This window comes from Drosophila albomicans, chromosome 3, assembly GCF_009650485.2.
Source record: "Drosophila albomicans strain 15112-1751.03 chromosome 3, ASM965048v2, whole genome shotgun sequence".
In the NCBI taxonomy this organism is placed as follows: domain Eukaryota; kingdom Metazoa; phylum Arthropoda; class Insecta; order Diptera; family Drosophilidae; genus Drosophila; species Drosophila albomicans.
The window spans coordinates 30,180,395-30,201,605 of record NC_047629.2 but is presented as its reverse complement, the minus strand read 5'-3'; the positions used below and the strand labels follow the sequence as shown (position 1 = coordinate 30,201,605).

General features: G+C 39.1%; 1 protein-coding gene across 5 annotated transcripts; it reads left to right on the top strand.

Moving 5' to 3' along the window:
- Positions 1-271: 271 nt before the first annotated feature.
- LOC117566406 (kinase D-interacting substrate of 220 kDa) lies at positions 272-20,893 on the top strand. 5 transcript variants are annotated; one of them, XM_052006101.1, is made up of 12 exons: positions 272-968; positions 12,060-12,194; positions 12,995-13,192; positions 13,265-14,825; positions 15,792-17,004; positions 17,070-17,248; positions 17,308-17,537; positions 17,600-17,770; positions 17,830-18,036; positions 18,253-18,640; positions 20,011-20,310; positions 20,391-20,892. In XM_052006101.1, the coding sequence occupies exons 2-12, from the start codon at positions 12,084-12,086 to the stop codon at positions 20,576-20,578; spliced, it is 4,746 nt and encodes a 1,581-aa protein (XP_051862061.1). In that variant the 5' UTR covers positions 272-968; positions 12,060-12,083; the 3' UTR covers positions 20,579-20,892. The 5 variants fall into 5 exon arrangements, with proteins under 5 accessions (XP_051862061.1, XP_034101812.1, XP_034101817.1 ...); XM_034245921.2 differs by lacking the exon at positions 272-968 and adding an exon at positions 4,056-4,553 and having other exon boundaries at positions 20,391-20,893; XM_034245926.2 differs by lacking the exon at positions 272-968 and adding an exon at positions 6,162-6,252.
- The last annotated feature ends 318 nt before the right edge of the window (positions 20,894-21,211 follow it).

The following is a 21,211-nucleotide window of genomic DNA, read 5'->3' as shown; positions in this document are numbered from 1 at the left end:
GATATTCCAAAGAAAGCTGTTTTCTTGAACAGCTGTAGAGGTGTGACCATCAGAAAATTTTAATAATATACTGAGATAACATTTTCTATACCATCAAGTATATTTGCCTCGTCGTTTACGGCCTCACTGTGCTGCCTTGTATTATTAAAAATTTAATTATTTGCTAGTCTGGCAACCTTGGTTTGGCATCAGCATTTTGCCAAGCAAACAATTTCTTAGCCACCGAATTGTATGGGAAATTCGTAAATGCTTGCACCATTGTTTGTTGGGTAGTCAAATCGCAGCGAACGTAGAACTGTCGTTCGGTCGCCAATACACATATATGTAATTTAATTTAATAATAGTACAATACATTTTAGAGTGTGAAGACATTGTGTCATAAATATATGAATTATATTATTCGCCAATTATGTAAACGGCAAAAACGGTGCTAGTTAAAATCAAATTGAGCAGTGAAAGAATCATTTTTCGCGCAGTGTGCTGTGGATGCTTGCTTATTATATGTACGTGAATATGTACATACATATGTATGTACTTGTATATTTTACTTCGTGTTCGTGACAGTTTATTTTACTTACATTAAGTAGTTTTTACATCTAAACGTATACTACACATATTTCTAAAACGATAAAGAAAGCAATTAAAGTGCTACTGTTAAGACAAACAGTGTAAAAGTCAACGTGAGAATAAAAATAATCAGCTATATCGACGTTTCATTGTCACACATACACGCACACATCCACACAACAAGCGCACCGCGGACACACGTGCGTGTCTACCTACACACATACACCCACACACTCAACACACACACTTTTGCATACAAAGCAGCGCTCAGCTGTGCTCAGCTGTCATTTGTTGTCAATGTGTTTGATCCTGCCACAGTGTTTTGTTTTGCGCGGCAAGCTTGCAAATCGGTGTACCGTAACAACGGCAATAGCAACAACAACAATTGATTGACTCAACCGGTAAGTTTAATTCATATATTCGTAGAACACACTTAACAATTGATGAGGGCGATTCTTTGTTTAATTCAACTTTTGTTTTTCGCAGTAAATCAAGTAAATTAAAAATCGAAATATATATGTATTTAACGTTTAACTACTAGTATTTGCTTTTGTGGGTTGACTTAAATGCTTAGAATGACACGAACCCATACAATTAGTATACATGGTAATATGAATTTAAATTGCACAGACACGTTTGTCTCTCATCCATAATTTAAGTAGATTTGTGCGTAGTCATGATTTTCAAATAACTTAAACGGGTAGTGTTTGATATATTATATATGTAGATGTGTAGTATTATTGTAGAAGTTGGGGTGTTAATTACTTAAACAACATTGTCATTTTGTGTGAGAAAACAATTTGCTTGTCTGTAGATTTCCTAACTAAACTCCAAATCAACATGTCCATAAACTAACAGTTGATCTTCAGTTTCGCCAAGTCTTTGACGTGAATATCTGAGTGACAAGTTATGTATAAATTGAGATATTATTAAACATATCGGGTTCTAGCCACGCAAATAACGATTTTACTTAGAGCTCGGTTTGTTCATCTTCATCGAATGTAAATAATAAACCCGTAAATATTTATTCAATATATTGTGTGAGTACAACGTTAAATGGTTTTTAATAATCCTATTTCAAAGGCGGAAATCAATACATTGATTAGTTCCGTTTGCTTTACGGGGGACGCAATAGCATAATGTCTTTGTGATCCGTCATAATTAAATTGAATAATGGCATAATGCCAGTGTGCTCGACCGTAAAGCACACTTTATCTCCATTGTTACTGTGTCATTTATATTTACCAACTGTGTTGATGTTGGCACGGCGCTTATCGTCGTCACAAATGGTTGATAAGAAAGTTACTTGAGTCGGTCTGTTCTTATTATTATTATTTCTTTTTTATTTTGTTATTGAAATCTGACGGCGCTTCGTGTTGTCAATGCAACGCTAGCGATTGCAGTGATTTATGATTCATGACCTCGTCTATATCCAACATCCACATAATGAGAATACTATCAAAGTTATAGCGATTGTTTAAGAGTTTGGGCAACTGCAAACATTTTAAATTCCACTAACGTTATCTAAAGCTCCAGAGACAACTACAAACAGTTGAGAAACGGAGCTTGATGATCATCAAAGACTGTGATTAAGTTGTTGTTATTTACTTGCAAGTGCTAATTTGCATTGTTACCTTAATAAATCAATTTTAACAACAATCAAACTTGACAGACGTATCTACTCTAATTATGAGTTCATATAATACTGTACTCAATGGGTTTGATCTTCAACTCGACTCTTTTGAAAGTCATTTTTTGTGTTGCGTCATACAGAATTTCTAAGAACAAACCAGCTTTCACATTCCACTTAAATTTGTCAAAATAAAAACCAGTTATGTTCGTTTTCTTTATATAATTGTTAAACTATAATTGTTAAACTATTTATAGGGTACTTTTTAGTCGAGTGCTAAGTATGAGCTTATTTTTATCATATTGCTAAGATCAATACTCCACAAATTAATGTTAATTTATCTGATCAAAAATGTAGGAAATTGAAGCGAATAAATCACATCTACGGTAGATAACCATTTGTCCAAAATATTTCTCAGTTGTGATCGAAAGCCTGAAAGTGACAGAGATTAGGTTGATGTCCGATTGTCAGAGAGAGTGTCAGAAACGTTTTGAAAGTAATATATCTATCACGTATTAAAATGGTTGAAAATATACCAGTCTATTCTATATCACACTATATGGAATCCCTACTACCGCCCGAAGAACAAGTGAGTTATTTTGTTTCCCCCATTTCGCATCTCAGCTATCCAAGTACTTGAATGAGTCAGACGATACTCTTTACACACAGGAAAAGTACTGTGTAGTTTCATAATTTTATTGCTTACAAACAAGAGTCTATTATAATGCCAATTTTTAATAATAGATCACGGCTACTTGGCGTTTGCTAGGTGTACAAGATTATTTGTCTGTGTGCCCAGCTATTCGTGGAAGTGTTGATTGAGCCATGGCAGATAATCAACAAATTTGCTTTGCAAATTGTTTTGGCAAGTTCTTGATATAAATACATATAAATATATGCATATTGTTGCATTGCATTTTTATTGCTTACAATCAAAGCACATGTGTCCAATAAACACGCTGTTATAATTGCATACTGTCTGATTTTCCATGACAGCCCAAAAGTATGCAACGCTTTTTGTGCACAAGTGCACATCGTATTCATGGGGAGCAGCACAACAAATCCGCAATCACAATTTGAATGATGGGGTTGTTGGGCAAAGCATTGATTAATTGTGTTTCTTTAATGCATTTCATTGTTATAAAAGTGTATGCATGTATTTAGTGTGAGTTTGCATGTCTGACTATGAAGTGGTGAATGTAAACATAAACAGAAAATGTTGTTCATAATTGTGTGTTTTGGGATGTCGGTGGCACCCGGCTCGGCTTGTTATCAGTCAACGAGATCACTCTCAACTTAAATACGACAGTAAAACAAAGCGGAGACAGAGAGCAAGTTGTTAGCACTGGAGAAAGAGAGAGATAGAGAGCGGTAATTTTAAGTTCTCTCGCGAGTCGAGACTGACAACTCGCTTTACGATAACCAAATAGAAATGTATTAAGTAGCCGTTGTCATTATTCATTTTTGGCGCTAGTCATAATTGTTTGCGCGTGTGTGTGTGTGTGTGTTTGGTCTGCATGTAGTTTGTATATAAGCGCCGTTAATGTTGCGCTAAATTGTTGTGCTTTTATCTGGAAAACAACCAAGAACAACGGTGTGGGAATGACAGACTATCGGATACTCTATTTTATACAAAATGTAAGAATTCTCTGATAATTATTATCACCAGCTTTATCGAATAACATAAACATTGCTACAGTTCATTTGAACTGTGCCAAATTTATGCTACCCGCTTTGCTATACCACAGACGTACAGGGTATTAGTAGTAGTGAGTGTAAGGCACATGGTTTGAGCTGCATAATGTGCCGTCAGCGCCTATCCGGACTGTTCCCTGCGGTTAGTTTTCCAGCAGTGCGCGTCGCGTGAGCTCGACATTTCCGAGCGATACAGAATCGGAATCAAAACTTGAATATATTTATATTTTGTTTCGCCAAAACTAATGGCAACAAGTTAATTACATTATTTAAGGGTTATCAGTACTGTAGATTCGATTAAAGATTAAGCATTCGCCAAAACAACATGCTGAAATAATTGCCGACCGTCGAATATAAATTGCTGCTCTAAACGAAATCTCTGTGTATTGTGTGTATTCTACGAACTATTTGTTCTGTGTTAAATGGCCGTTTAAGTGTTTTAGTCAGTACTATTCAAATAGTCAAAATGGGTCGCACCCCCAAATTGGATCAAGTGGGACGCTCCTATTCGGAGATGTCGCCGTTAAATCCGCCCTTGTCGGCACACTCCACGGCCACGACGAGCTCCGGCCATGAGCGTAACGATTCCGGTGGATATGGTAGCTTATTTCCATTCGGATTCCTTCGCGGCTCCTTTGGACGCAGTGGTAATTCGATTCAGGTGGGTATTACTACAATGAGTTCATGGGTATTATTACTACATAGAGTAGAGTGAAAAGTACTAGGTTCTATTGCCAAAAGCGTTTTGCCATATGTTTTGATGTCAACTGTTGGTTTATCTGATAAGCAATGCGGGCGGGGCGCAATATAGATATTTTTTTTGTTTTTTTTGGGTCCGCCGCCGCCGCCGCCAGACAGGCAAGTCAAACATATGTTTATACACATCTGTGTGTAGTTTATATACCACTCACTATATATGCTGATTATAATGCTACAGGCGGCTGTAAATCGATAGCAAGCAGACCACTGAGTAATGTTTTCTGATGTGTGTATTTATGAACACAATTTGCATCTGTTTGTTTATAGTTGGTAATTTAATATCGACTGTGCTTTAATCAATTATTTGCTGTTTTTACTCGTATTTATGAATATTTATTTGTTTATTTCAAGTAATACTAAGTTACAAAAGCGTAAGTTAATTCTTAATTATTGGCAACTCTGTTTTGAAATCTTTTCGAAAACAGCCTAAAAGTAGGCAACCAATTTTTTGTGGCCTGCCTATTGTGTGAGTGTGTTTGTGTATGTGTGAATGCACTTGACTCAGGCTTTTGGACATTCGGAATGGGAGATTTAGAACAGGTATTTTACAAGTATTTCCAGTACTTGAGGCTACTAATAATTAATTATTGTTACTTTCGAGTTAAAACTTATCTGTGCATACTTAAGGAAATAATCCAAGAATGTTTTATACGTATTCTTAAGTGCTAATAAATACAAGAATATTTGAATATATGTCAATTTTTGCAGTCGGGATGTCTTTATTTGTTGTCTTCATTGTTAAATCGATATCGCAATTACGCTTGTTGTCCGTACTGTCAAGAGAAGAGCGAATACACTGCAAATATTAATTTGCAGTGCACTGCGAGTCGCATGCACATTCTATATAGTATATAACTATACATTATATACAGCTGAAAGATAGATATATCTCGCATCATCTCAGAGCTTCACAGCACTTTTGAGTGCCTTCCCAGCAAGCTGTAAATTACTATTGACACTCACTGTCGGCAATAATAAACTTTATTATGGACTGTCATAATTGAAGGCGGCATTCTAAGCAATCGCCCTCCACGGGCCGCTTCACACAGAAACTCAAAGTCAAAGACAAGACTTTGATTCAGTTTTATTTGACTCGCAGCCTGGAACGCGTCTTCGTGGCAAACTCGACTCGATTCGTCTTTTTTTTTGTGTTGTATTTTGTTGCCACGCGACTAATCGAATTTTTGGGCAAAAAGTGTGAAAATAATTACCAAGAAAAAAAAAAGAATAAATTAGAGGAAAGAAAACTGATTTCAATTAGCAAATAGGAAGTGCTGGTTTCTGGCAATCCTCTGCTTAATATCCGTTCGTTATCAGAGTCGAGTGCTTATCGGGGATCTCTCCGAGATGCTTTGTTTGTTCAATTAATTAAAAGTCAAAGACAATCTGCGTATCTCGTTGTTCATATATGGATGTTGCATGCAGTGTGGACCACACAGTTCACTTTGGAACGCCTCCGAAAAGCGGTCGACCAAATAGAAAAGATTGCAATACTTTTTCAATAATCGCAGCGGAAAAATACCTTCAAGACGGAACTTAACGGCGCGAGTTTGACCAAAATGTTTAAGGCCCGCTTAAAAACGCATCCGGGTGAATCTGAGGTGAATCTTTATTGCAATCGATAGTGTGTAACTTTGTAATTGTTATTTATGCAATTTATAATGTGTGCTTACACTTAGTTTATAGTTGTAATCTGTGTTTACCGTGATAAGTTTACAATAACGATTGTGGACGTCAACAAAGTGCAAACACTGTAAAGTAGGACAGATATTATCTACACAGGGAAACTAACCTGATGTTAAAGAGATGTTATATGAAATAGCAGCCATCAAAAAAGCTGCTGGATACTCTCAAATTTATGTGTATTCTTTATTTATTGCCTGCAATTGATTTGTGTCTTGCATCTCTCTGTATTCACATAACAATTAATATTTGTTGTTCATTCGTAAGGGGAAACTGGGAACGCAGAGATTTTCAAGCTCTTTATGAATGTCATTTCACTTGTGTTGAATCAACAATGTGAACATGCCTTTTAATCAAGACAATTAGACATGTGCAAGAAATTGTTGAATAAAAGATACTTTTTACAACAGAACTCTAACTACACATATAGAACATGTGAGAGACACCAACACACACAAAGACACACACTTAATTACTAATCAGTTATCCCAGTTGGCAGCCACAGCTCTCTCCATAGCCGGAGGGGCCTCATTAAACTTAACTTGCGATAAAGTTGAGGTGTCAGAAGGTAACAAGCACACACAAAGAAAACAGCTAACATGCAGTCGGATGATAAAGCGTCCAAGCTGAACAAAAACCCAGCCACAAAGACGACGTCTGACCCAAAGACACACACGACTTCAACAACAACAGCAGCAGCAACCACAACTGTTGCTGCTGCAGACTCCAACTCGAAGTCGAGCAAACAACGGACAATCAGCGCTTTGGTACGCGGTCTTCATGACACGGGCACAAATGATCTGCAGTCGCTGCATCGTCCGCTGCTGGAGCGTGAGGAGCGACTGCTGATGTTTGCGTCGAATCACAATTCCAAATCCACGCCAAACACAAGCACGCTGGGACGTCGAGGTGCGGGTAGCGAGTTGGCTCCACATGCGTCGCTGCCGCGTCTAGTGATCAACATCGAGGCATCCGCCGATGCAACGCCGCTGGATGCAACAAGTTGCAACACAACAGCAGCGACAACAACAACCACGGGCAGTGCATTAGCATTATCGCCATCGCCAACACCGACGCGTTCCCTCACCCCCGATAGCTATGGCCAGGAGTTGAACGGAGATGCCGGCAGTGGGAGTTATCATCCAGAGCTGAGCATCACGCCGAACACAACGCGACGTTTCAGTCACTTTAATTTGGCGTTACGTCGCTTCTCCCACATCCACGTACATGTACATCTCTTCTTCTTATTATTTCACCATTCGTTTGTTGTCTGTCTTTTTTTATTGCCTTGACTTTCGATTTAACCAACATACATGTTGCTTTTGCGGCTGTCTTTGTTCTTGTCTTTGGCTGGCTGACTGACTATGCTTCTAACCCTCAAGTCCTGGCTGCCCAAGCGATAACCTGTCCTTAACTACATACAAGTATCTAAAAATAAAACCCAAGACGCTATTTTTATGCCCTGCCCTGCCCTGCCCTGCCTCTCTCTTCTCCTTCTATGCTACTTCTTATGTGATCCAACAAGAGTTCAATGTGCTTTCCTGCCTGTCGTTAACTCTCTTTTTATTGTTGCTCCTTGTGTACACATTCTATTTTTATTGCGTTTCCTCTTTTATTTTTTTTTTTGCCAAGTTCTACAATTAATAATACCAAATCGATTAACGTACACTAGTGCACTAAGTTTACTTAAGCTCTGATGGGCTATTTTAAGGAAATGAATGAATGCACTTCAAATTGAGTGTGTCACGCAATGTAGATAAACCTAACTAGAGACTAGTCTGAAGTCTGTAAGTGTTTAATATAGCTTTGTTCATTTTGCCGACACACGACGAGAATCAAACTTTTCGTATTGACAATCGTTTATAGTCTGTCGAAAAGTTATCGATAGCTGTCCATCAGTGTCGATAACAAAAACAACAGCAGCGGCGTAAAAGAGAACAGACAATAATGTATTAGCCATTATTGGACAAGGCTATAAACACGAATAATAATAATCATAATTATGTACTCGTAATTTTCGAGTACTTCCAATTTTTCAATCGTTTCGTTTGCCAAGCAAACATTTTCTATGCAGCTGATTAAATTTTCTTGACTTTTAATCAATGTGTGCAAATATTTATGCACAACTTTGGTAATAATTTTGAAAACCAATATTACAATTAACCCCAATACGAACTACGAATTAAGTGGATACGAAAAATTCCCCACTAAAGTTAAAGATACGCTCATCAATTGAGTTTAGTTTAGTGTCTTCGTTTAGCTAATTTACCACTTGCCGCGTTTTTAATTAAACTAATGCGCGCGCTCAAAGAGAGAAAGAGAGAGATAGAGAGAGAGAGAGTGTTGAGTGTGCTGCTGGCAAATCAATTAACAATTAACAAATGCACTGCACTATACACACCAGTTAAGGTTATTAACTGCAGTTGGCCTTTACAATGTCAGGCCAGGCCCCAGAGAAACTTTTCGTAATTTGTGTTTTGTTTTTTTTACTGCGCACAATGGGTTTGGCACCACTGTGCGTGTTGGAGCCGCTAGAATGGCAGCCAAAAGACGACGCAGCATTGGTCATTGGTCAACTGTTGAACTGGTCATTGGTCACTTTAGTCTTCAGTTCAGTTCAGTTTTAGTTTTAGTTTTAGTCGCTGGCAGTGCGTGTTGTTGGCCAGAGCGTGTGAACGGAAAATGCAGCGACGAAGGAAAAGCATTTGTTGACTGTGTGCCTAAATATAGCTACTGGCCAAATTGGCAAACACGTTTTAAGTGGCTGCGGAACAAGGCAAAATTACAGCATTTCATATAGTGCGCGCACGGATGTATCTCGTAGATACCTATCGAAGTATCTCCACATGCCTATCTACTGCGTATCTTTGTATCTAGTTACATGTGTAGTCATACAGAGACGATCGCGCGCTCTGCAATTTGTAATCAGTGCCAGTTTTCGAGTTTTAAGTTTTGCGTGCCCGCTTAAAATCGTACCGAGAGCGAGAGAGAGAAAGAGAGAGAGGGAGAACGACAGAGTATTTGGCTTGTTGATAAGCAACACCGTCATGCGATACCCAACAACAACAACAGCAACAACAGCGACAGCTAACCAACCAAGTCAAGCAACCGTCTAACCAGCACACATCCAATAGCTTGCACATGGCTGCTGCTTTTGCTTTTGCTCCATTGGCTTCGCACATTCAAAGGCGATCCGTCGTCGCGCACAGAAGCGTTCTTGCAGATACATTCGCTGAGTTCTTCTCTCTCGCGCGATATAAACTAATAACAAACATATTTAAGAATGCATTTTACGATTGCCGCTTAAAGGCACGCGCTGCTTTAATTACGCGTATCTACTTAATATTATTATTTTTTTTTATAAATGGTGCCAGTGTCTTTTGTCGTAAATCGTAAATCATGACTTTTTATCAGTCTTGAGTAAATAAAACAATTCAAAGATTTAATTTACAATTGTTTAACATCTGCAAGTGCAACGCGAAACAGCTGACAAAATGAAGCTCTCAAAGAGCTTAGACGAATTAATTCTAAACGCGTCGCGTTTGAGTTTAAATAATCTGCGATCGCCGACGAAGAAAAAGCCCAAAAATGTTAGTATTCATTAGGAACCAAAATTCATAAATAGTTTTTCATAAATATTTATAGTGATCTCGAAGAAGTAAAACTACAAAAATTGTTGTCAGTTGTTTTCAAGTTATGCCTTAATGCGTTTTAGCACCGAAAATAAAGGCGAGATATGTTTGTATCTAGATACACAACCTTAATCACACCTTTTTGCATACGCTCCAGACGTCTCGATATTTGCCAACAATTATTTACAAACATTTTCACGCCTTAAAAACGTTAATAAACGAAATCAATTTGTTACAATTCGCCTCGAAACTCATTACAAGGCATCAGCATTCTCTTTAGTTTCTAGCATCTAAATGAAGTTCTCTTTCGTCACACACATAATTTTAGTTAGGCGTTGATTCATCAGCATTTGCTTAGAACTGTGACAGCTTGACAGCTTCATTCCGCTTGATTTTGGACCATATTTAAATTGGTATGTGCCAGTTAAGCTACTGCAAAACGTGAGTGCTGGCTTATTTCGCACTGGCAAATACAGTAATCTCTCGTTGGCATTGTTATCATGCTTGGTCTGGTCGGTACATATATAGGGGGCATCTACATATGTATGTCCAAAATCAAGCCATCTACAAGAATTCTATATTAGATAAACGAGAATACCTTTTTCCTTTCGAGATTTATTAGGCGCCACTATCAATGGTATTTCTGAGGTTGGGCATTAAGTCTTGACAGCTGTCTGTCTCAGCTCGACTAAGAAATATGGACATATCACTGACCATTTGACAGCCATAAGTTATCCCAAATGAACCGATATTTTATCTCACATATATTTTGCTTCTTATCAATTTTTGATGTTCCTCTGCTTCACTGACGTTGCAAATTGTCTCCTTTTGCAGTTGTATAACAAATCAATTGCCAAACGCATTAATTATGAAAGTCCAATTCTAAGAAACATCTTATAAAGTTGATTATGGCGAATATTCGTGAACAAGTTGATTCACTTTTACCTTTAATCATATCTCTTCTAAGGGACACTTTAGCCTTCTTTTGTTATCATTAACCTTTATACGTGAAAATCAAGTGCAATTTATCTTTATTTATGCTTTCTCAAGTATTTTGATAAAAACAATGAGTAATACTTAAATAGCCTTATTAACCACACAAAGTGTTGACAATTGCTGACGATTATCACAATGTAGAAATGTAATTAGTACATTCTTGTATATTAGAATAATTTATAAGTGGAATTAGTACAGTCCTTTAAATTAAAACAGTTCAATAAATGCTATTAACAGATGCCAGAAGAATAGCTTAAAATGCGTACTTAGAATGCAATCTGTTAATTATTTAACAGCTTTTACACCATATTAAAATTGCTGACTACAAAATTACGCAATGTAATTAGAAACTATTTATTTCCACAAAGATTTTTTGTTCTTACGAAGAGAAAAATATGGTCAACAAATGGACTAGTTGAATAAGAACTTTATAACTACATATTTATAACTGCTGTTTAAAAGGATGTAATATTAAAGTAATATTTACTCTATTACGAAAACTTTACTTAATAAGTAAAATTGTTAACAAATGTTGAACGTTATCAATAATATTAGCATACTTACATAAATTTGCATCTTTTTAACATTATGAGTTGCATATTTGTTGCTTTTGCTGAATATATAACTTGAGAACTTTAACAAATGTATAGATATTCATAAGAATTAATTGATATTACTGTTTGCCAATATATTGCTCCAATATTAATTGTGTATTTCCCATAAATTGTTCTAATCAAATATGACGTTTGCATTGTAATTAAATTTGTCCCTTTTTGGAAGTTCCCCTTTCGAGTTCGAGTGTAATATTTGCATTGTATTTGAGTTATTTCTTAATATCGGAACATGAACGTTTCTTTAGCATGTGACTTGCAAATTGAAATAACGAATGCAGACTTGGATATTTAATTAAAAAATAAAAAAGTTGTTTGCAAGCGTTTCGTAACCCAATTAAATGATATTCCATTTTCCCCACCAACCCCACATTTAGTCGAAGAGAACTAATCTTTGGCATTGCATGTTGTATTCAATTATTCGCAAAAACTGTTTGTTTGATGTGCTTGTCTTCCTTTGTTTTCTTTTGTTTTATCACAATTTAGAACATAAATCGATACGGAGAATCCATGGGTTCACTCGGACATCGCGCCCTGCTGCAGTACATCGATAATAATGATATTTCTGGTCTGCGCGCTATACTCGACAGTCGTCATCTAACCATCGATGATCGCGATGAGGTGAGTCACCATAAATATTATTATTCCTAATTTGATTATTAGTCTTGAATTTAATTGATTACTTTTCGGCTATCTGCAGTTGAATGTTAAATGATAATATTTAATATTTAATTCTTTAATTTCATTCTTTATCAAATTGATTTGTAGTTTGGCATTTTATTTTGTTTCTTTCTTGATTAGTTGAAAGTAAAATTATGCTGTTATATTATGTAATTTCTTTCTTTACTTGGCTTTGAAATATTGCCTTTTATTGTCTTACTTTCTTAACTATCTAAACTTGGTCATTGGCAAAAAAAGTAAAGTTAAATTGTTATATTTCCATAAAATAATAATACATAGTTTGAGTACTTTTCACCACACAACATTTATTGCTTAGATCTTTTGTATATGATGTAATTTTATTTTGTTTATAGTTTTTTTTTTATTTATTTATTTCCATATTTTGTTTTTTTATTTATTTATTTTCATATTTTCATTTTGTTTATTGATTAGTTTTCCGTCCTTTTATCTAGTAACTACACTAAATTTATGATGTATTTTTATTTTATTTAGTATTTACTCATATGTATATTTTATTCCTGTTTTCTTTGCATTTATTGGTAATTTATTTTATTATGTACTTTTATTATATATTTTTGTATTCATATTTTATTTATTTTAATTTCATTTCTGTTCTCTAACTTTCTATACATATGTATATATAGTATTCTATACAATTTTAAAACTAGAAAATATTATATTTAATATTTTGATAATTTCACTTCTGTTATGAACTAATCTTTTATTACCTTTTCAAATAGAATGCTACCACTGTGCTTATGGTGGTCGCTGGACGCGGTTTAACTGCTTTTGTGCGTGAGTTCTTGTCTCGTGGCGCCGATGTGCAGGCGGAGGATTTGGACAACTGGACAGCTTTGCTGTGTGCCACACGCAATGGACACTTTGATGTGGTGCAACTGCTGCTGGATCATGGAGCCGAAATCGAGCATCGCGATATGGTAATTAAAGGAAGCTCATAGTCTTATTCCCACTTTCCTCTAACTTCAATTTTCCTCACTCTTCTCTCTTAGGGCGGCTGGACTTCGTTGATGTGGGCTGCGTATCGCGGGCACACGGATTTGGTGCGTCTGCTGCTGGACAAGGGAGCGGATGGAAATGCGCATGGCAATTACCATTTGGGTGCGTTGCTTTGGGCCGCAGGACGTGGCTTCAAGGACATTGTGGAGCTGCTGATACAGCGAGGCGCCAAGGTGAATGTGGGCGACAAGTACGGCACCACAGCGCTGGTCTGGGCGTGTAGGCGTGGCAACGTGGAGATTGTCGACACGTTGCTGAAGGCGGGCTCCAATGTGGACACCGCTGGCATGTACTCCTGGACACCGTTGCTGGTGGCAGCCTCGGGCGGACACACAGACTGCGTCAGTTCGCTACTCGAGAAGAAGCCCAATGTGAATGCTTTGGACAAGGATGGCATGACGGCCCTGTGCATCGCCAGTCGTGAGGGTTCCCAGGACATTGCGGCGGCACTGATTGCCGCTGGTGCCTACATTAATATCCAGGATCGAGGCGGTGACACTCCGATGATTCATGCTGTCAAGGGCGGACATCGCACTGTGGTCGAAGCGTTGCTGAAGAAGCACGCCGATGTGGACATTCAGGGCAAGGATCGCAAGACGGCGATTTACACGGCCGTGGAGAAGGGACACACGCAGATTGTCAAGATGCTACTGTCCACGAATCCCGACCTGGAATCATCCACCAAGGATGGCGATACGCCGCTTCTCCGCGCCGTGCGCAATCGCAATCTGGAGATTGTGCACATGCTGCTCGATCGCAAGGCCAAGGTGACGGCCAGTGATAAGCGTGGCGACACCTGCCTGCACATTGCGATGCGTGCTCGCTCCAAGGCCATTGTGGAGGCACTGCTGCGCAATCCGAAGCACAGCCAGCTGTTGTACCGCGCCAACAAGGCGGGCGAGACGCCCTACAACATCGATTCCCTGCACCAGAAGACGATTCTCGGCCAAGTGTTTGGCGCCCGACGTCTCAACACCAACGAGGACTCCGAGGGTATGCTGGGCTATGAGCTGTACTCCTCGGCGCTGGCGGATGTGCTCAGCGAACCGACTCTGACCACACCGATTACGGTGGGTCTGTACGCCAAGTGGGGCAGTGGCAAGAGTTTTCTGCTCAACAAACTGCGCGAGGAGATGAATAACTTCGCTCGCCAATGGGCCGAACCCCCGACGAAGATTGGAGGATTGCTTTTCATCGTTTGCCTGCATATTTCGCTGCTCATTGGCACCATTGTGGGTTTGAGCACGTGGTCAGCTCTGTGGGGTTCACTGGCTGCCTTACTTTTCTTGCTGCTTGCGTATCTTCTGTTGGCAGCTGCAAAGTACTGCAACTACCAAATGGACATGTTCTGGGCCTACTCGGTGCTGCATGGCCTGGAGAAGCGTATCACACGTCTGCGACTCATACTGCAGGTGACGTTCTGTCATCCACCTGGACCACAGGCAGACTCCCAACCTAAACCTGTGCGGTTTCACTTTGCCGAGGCGAGCAGCGCTTCTCCAACGGGAGATGGCGCCGTGGCTCACATGTTAGCAGCACTTCTGGATGCCATGGGTAAGTGGTAGCTACGGGTAGATATCGGTTATATATATGCCAAAGTATATTGCAATTAATTGCGTTTAATTAAACAATGTGTCACAATTTTGTAGATTATTTTCTTGCCTGATTTAAATTGAATTCATTAAACCATTCTAATGTTGTTTGTAAAGTGTGAGGAATTGAAATAGTTGTATAGGGAAATATATTCATCAAAATATCAGAAACCGAACTTAGCTTATTTTAGTTTCATTATCAATAGTAGATTTTAACATTCAGCTACTTCTTTCATAGATTAGAAGGGTCCTAAGGGTAGCTGGGAGAAATATCAGGAAAGGGGCACTTTTGGAATTTGTACTTGGACGTAAAAATCTTCAAATTTTAAACAATGTAAGCTCGATACTTTATAGAGAAATTGCAGAATAATTTTTCTTTTCACTTGATATGTATTAAACACATGACAATTTTCCAATTATGTGATATTATTTATTGAACAAAATTCCCGAGAATTTGATTGCGGTCGGATTAAGATTGTAGAAGTAAATTAAAGAGCTTCTCCAATCAGATCTGCGCTGCTTTGGCTTACAATCCGGTATATTTTGACGTCTATAGTATATTTCGAATTTAGTAATTTAAATTCTAAATATACTATATATCAAATATAACCTATATCGATATACCGATATATTTTAGTATTTTTGGGCTATATTAATTTAGTATATTTTAAGAATAATCCCGCACTGTTTTGCTTTCATTAAAAATGTTTAGCGGGTATTTGACAGTCAAGCACACTCAACTGTAGTTTTGTTACTTGCTTTCATTAGGGACAATATAATATTATATATGAAATATCATTTTAACGATATCTTTATTATTAGAATAGATTTCTATTTCAATTTAAAGTATTGGCATATGAAGAATTATAGAATAGTTTATTACAATATTACGAACCTTTCATATAACCTACCTCTCTATTTCCTTCAGAATCCCACTATGGCTGGCTGGCCACTCGCTTGTATCGTGCCTTTCGCCCCAAGTGCCTCAAGATGGACGTCGGCTGGCGTTGGCGTCGCATGTGCTGTCTGCCCATTGTGCTGCTCTTTGAACTCGGTTTGGTTTCCCTCGTCGCAGGCATCGCCCTGATTGTGGCATACTTTACGCATGCTAATGAATCGGAGCGGGAACGCATACTTGTGTCTGTCTATGTGATTGCTGCGGTGTTGGTGGGACTCATCTGCACCCATCTGCATGTGCTGGCCAAAGTCTTTGGCTCGCTGTTCATCTCGCACAAGCGGCAGCTGAAACGCGCTGTGCGCTCCAACGAGAATGCGCCGCTCACGCTGCTCGGCGCCGAGGTGGCTGTGCTGACGGACATGGTCAAGTGTTTGGATGCGTTTACCAATCAACAGAGTCGACTCGTAGGCGTTGTCGATGCCCTCGACTCTTGTGATACGGAACGCATTCTTACACTTCTAAATGCAGTGCAGACGTTGCTCTCATCACCCAATCGTCCCTTTGTGCTGCTCATCTCTGTGGATCCGCATGTGATTGCCAAGGCAGCCGAAGCGAACAGCAGACGCCTATTCACCGAGGGCGGCATTGGTGGTCACGATTTTCTGCGCAACCTGGTGCATTTGCCGGTGTATTTGCAGAACTCGGGACTGCGCAAGGTGCAGCGTGCCCAGATGACAGCGCTGCTCTTTAAGCGCAGCGGCGTCGACTATCAGGTGGACGATGGACCCACTTTGGGACACTCGGTGTCTGCACGACGTCTCTCCAACGCCTCGGAGATCATGTCCAGTCAGGAGAAGCTGCGGGCGCCACACAATGCTCAGCGTGGCGGCGGCGGTGGCAAGAAACTGCGACTCTCCGAATCGGTGGCCAGCTCGATTGGCTCCAATCTGCATCGACTGGGTCAGAACCAGCAAGGTGTGATCGACTTGTCGCGCATTGTGCTCACCGATGACTATTTCAGCGATGTGAATCCGCGCAGCATGCGACGCCTGATGAACGTAATCTACATCACGGTGCGTTTGCTGAAAGCATTCCAGATCGACTTTAGCTGGTATCGTCTCAGTTCCTGGATCAATCTCACCGAACAGTGGCCACTGCGTGCCAGTATGATTGTTCTCCATCACGATCAGTACATGGACAGCAATGCCGACGACAACATTTCGCTGCAGAGCGTCTACGAGAAGTAATTAAATGCCACCTGAACTTCAATGTTTTCTATTCTAAATATCTTTGTTTAATTTCTCTTAGAGTGCGTCCCAAATTGGCGTGTTTGCGTGAGGCAGCTCCACTGCTGGAGCTTGATCGTGATGAGCGCAAATTGGATGCCTTCTTGCAGCTGCATAAATCCGATTTGCTGGTCGCAGACTTGCGCATCTTTTTGCCGTTTACCATCAATCTGGATCCTTATCTCCGCAAGGTACTAAAAGGTAAGTACGAAATGTGCAGTTTACGTTAGACTCTTACTCACTATATGTCATATTCACAGAGGATCAACAAGTCATCGAAGACGAAGGCTCGCTTGTGCTGCAAACACGTCCCAGCGTCTCGCACAGCATGCGTCCACATCCCGCGCCCACCACCTATGTGCCTTCGCCTCAAATGTATCCGCCTTACCAAATGCTGCAGAACGAGTTTGCGGTTAACGAATTGCGGCCGCGTAATCTGTCCCTAGAGCCAACGACACCTTTGATACCATCGCCCAGCGATTCATTTGGCGTGAGTAAATGTTATTTTCTCGAATTGTGCATAAATTATGATTGATGATTCATTTTGGGCAGGATGATATACTGCAAACGAAGCTCACGGATCTCACCGTTGAGGGAGTCATCAGTCTGTTGGAACGCATCGATGATCTGAAGCCAACGCTGCAGAAATTGGCGCCGGTACTGCGTGACAATGCCATCAATGGACGCGTGTTAAAGCACTGCGAACTGACGGATCTCAAGGCGGTTAGTCAGCTAATCGATGGTAGTCGAGAATGAACTTAAGTTTGCCTTTCTTAATGCAGGTGCTGGGACTGAGCTTCGGACATTGGGAACTGTTTCGTTTGCTAATCACCACGCTGAGGGATTGCGAGCGTCTGCCACGCAAGGTGCGTCCACAACCCGCGCTTACAGAGACGGCAGCCAACCCGACCGTCATCAGAGAAATACCAGAAGCGTTGCCAGCTCCTTCGCTATCGCGCAGAAACTCAGTCAGTCATATGGAGAAACAGGTTAGTTGTAAACTTAGTTAGGTTTAAAGTTAATGGACTTAGATAGCTAAAATCGAATCATGCTTTGATTTATTTCTGAAATCATGCTTACGCTAATAGTCGAAGATCCATGATTATGAGTATCTGCAGGTAAAAAAAAGGAGTTTAGTTTATGATTTAGTTTTTATGTAATTTATGCTAAGTTCGTATTGTTAATTGTATTTCTAACATTCTTAGGTTACGCTTGAGGAGCAGATGATCTGCGGCGCATTGCAAACCCTCAACGAGGAGGCCTTCGAGGATGTGGCGAGCAGTGAGCGTCCAAGTCCGTCCGGTTTGCCCACAGGTGAGATGTTAGCTGCAGCCGCACAGCTGCAATTAGCACCCATTTGCGAGACCTCAGAGTTTGGTTCGCCCTCCGACGAGCAGCGGGTGAACAGTCTCCTGCAATACAACAACAACAATAACAGCAATAATAACAACAACAATAGCAGCAGCAACAATGCGACACAATCGAAATATTTAAATAGCGAATACACTCGCAGTGCCAGCTCGCATTCCCTGCAAAGTCTTAACGCAGCTGCAACAGGCGGCGGTGGCGCCTCTGGTGGCCTTCAGATGCGTGGTAACAGCAGTGCCGATTTAATAAATGTTGTTAGCGGTGGCAGCAGCGGTGGTTATGGTGTTCATAATGGTAGTGGTGTTGGTGTTGGTTCTTCTGCTTTCCATAGCTATCACAATTCACATAGTTTAGTGCGCGGATCGCGTCCGAATTCCATAACCGACGAATTCCTCATTGAACCAATGATGCCGTATACGACGGTGCCAACGGTGGTTGTGGTGCCCAACAGTGATATAAATTACGACGATACCAAACTATAAACGCCCATCTATAGTACTAACTAACATATCTGTATTTAAAACGAAAAACAAACCAAAAAAACGAGCTTCCTAATTTTCATGAACATGTAAAATAAAATGCAAAACAAAGCTTAAAATAATATGCATGTACACTAACTCTTAAAAACTAAGCATAATAATAATAATAATAAAATGATTAATACTATTAGTTATTAGACAACACGTGTAATCGGTGTTACTGCAGGTCTGGTTAAATCATAGTTTTAACTTTAAGCTTATTTAATTAAGTTAACAATTTATACTAAACAACTAGCTGGATAATAATCTACTATATCTGTGCCATTAAAGCAGTTCAAGCTAAACTAAAATATTAAAAACGTTTAAACGCTTTTAAAGATTCATTTTAAAAGTGCTTCAATAGAAACTTTTGGTAGCTCATGTTGCTTTTATGCATTTTTGTATTTTTTATTTTCGGTATTATTTTTCTGGTGCTTCATCCAAGTTCTACAAGATAGAAAGAAGTGCTAACATTTGTTTTTTATTGTTTTGTTAAGTATTATGTGTAACATGGACTGCACGATTATTTAAAATTAGTTTTAAGTTGACATAACGACTAACAATCTAATAAAATGCTGCTTCCAGAAATCGGAGTTATTAACCAACATTTATGTGGAAAGATCAAATAAATAATCATACGAACAACTCTTTACCAAATGCATTTTATTGTAGTGTATTTTATAACATTTTGTTTAAGAAATATCTGCCTATTGGACAAGGGTAAATTGATTATTAATTGCTTTCATCTTTGCTCACTAATTTTCATTTAACCCACATTTGCATGTTTAATAAATGTCTTTTAATGTTTACTTAGATTAGCTTGTAAATAATTTATAAATAATAAATGTACAACAAAAAGGTCTTTGGGTAACTGTACATAAGTTTAGTTCTTTTAGTTTGTAAATAAAATAAAGCTGCTCTTCATTTTCGTCGTCAACAAAAGGCCAAAGAGACTGCGTCAGTGCAACATCCAATTGTTAACTTTTGTCACATTTTGTGTGCTTCCCCTGTTTTCGAACTTTTCCCAATTTTGTGAAATTTCTAACTTTGTTCTTCAATCGTCAATGTTGTTTCTAGAACTCGAATTGGCAACTACGAGTGCCATGTTGACACCCAATTTGCTAACCTCTGGTTCACCGATGCAGCAACGTCGGGACTCGATACTAAAGCAGCAAGGCAGCGTCAAATCAGAGAAGCGAGTATCGATCAAACAAACGCCTAGCAGCAGCAATCTTGCCGGCATCAACAACAACAACAATAATAATAACAATAATGCCAAGCTAGCACCCAATGTGGAATACGTTTCGGAGCGTCAAATGGAACTGGCAACGGGCCAAGGCAGCAGTAAAGGCCGGCTGACCACTAAACCACCGGCAGGTAATTAAATTTGCTATAAATATGTGTTTCTTTTAATAGTCTGTTTGTATACTATTCGTTGTTTTTTGTATGTTTTTCAGGTCCCCGACCAGCCTCTCTGATCATAACCAAAAACGATTCAACCTCGCAATTTCAGCTGCTGCGCTCCTCATCTATTGAATACGAAGACATCGAGGCGCAGCAGCATTCTATACGTGCTATTAGAACCACACTACTTGAGCAGCAAGAAGATGAGTCCGCACCACTTGTGTTTACGGTGCGAAAATGATAGTAGGTCTATAGAGACTGCAATCAGATGCGGCAGCAACAAGAAATTCAATATGTGCTTTTTACTTAGTGCCAGTTAAATTAAGTTACTGATAGGTTATAGTTCGAGTAATGCGTCTCACTGTTAAACGTAAATCGCGTCATAAACAAATGTTGATAGAGAAAATTGTTCACAAATATACACTTACTACTATTATGAATTTAATATGCATACTACATAAAAGTATGCATACGACAATTAAGACAATTATATTTAATAAAAAGCTTTACAAACAAGCCAAAAAACACTATATCCTCACAAATAAATTACCAAGATTTCAAAGAAAATTTCTTAGTATTTACCTTCAAAAATAATTTGAATTTCAGTTATTTTTCGTTACTCTAATGCACGCAACGTAACGTAAGGGATTACGTAGCGTTAACAATTGCAACTTTCGATATTCTTCATTTATCGATAAGGGCGCATTCGTTCTCATTCTCGTATTTTTCTAAAAAGTGAGGGATCACATGACTAGTTTTAAAAAAATGCTACAGAAAATATCTAGAATTATTTGTAGATTAGGAATGAAATGAGATTAATTAAATTTGTGCAATCGTTGTGGAAGTGTAACCAGGTAGTTATTCTGTATTTTGG

Excerpts from the sequence above, each read along its gene's own strand:
- LOC117566406 (XM_034245921.2), top strand. The coding sequence starts at position 4,359 with ATGGGTCGCACCCCCAAATTGGATCAAGTGGGACGCTCCTATTCGGAG. Across the intron at positions 12,195-12,994 it reads CCATCGATGATCGCGATGAG|AATGCTACCACTGTGCTTAT; the intron begins GTGAGTCACCAT and ends CTTTTCAAATAG. Across the intron at positions 20,311-20,390 it reads GACCACTAAACCACCGGCAG|GTCCCCGACCAGCCTCTCTG; the intron begins GTAATTAAATTT and ends TATGTTTTTCAG.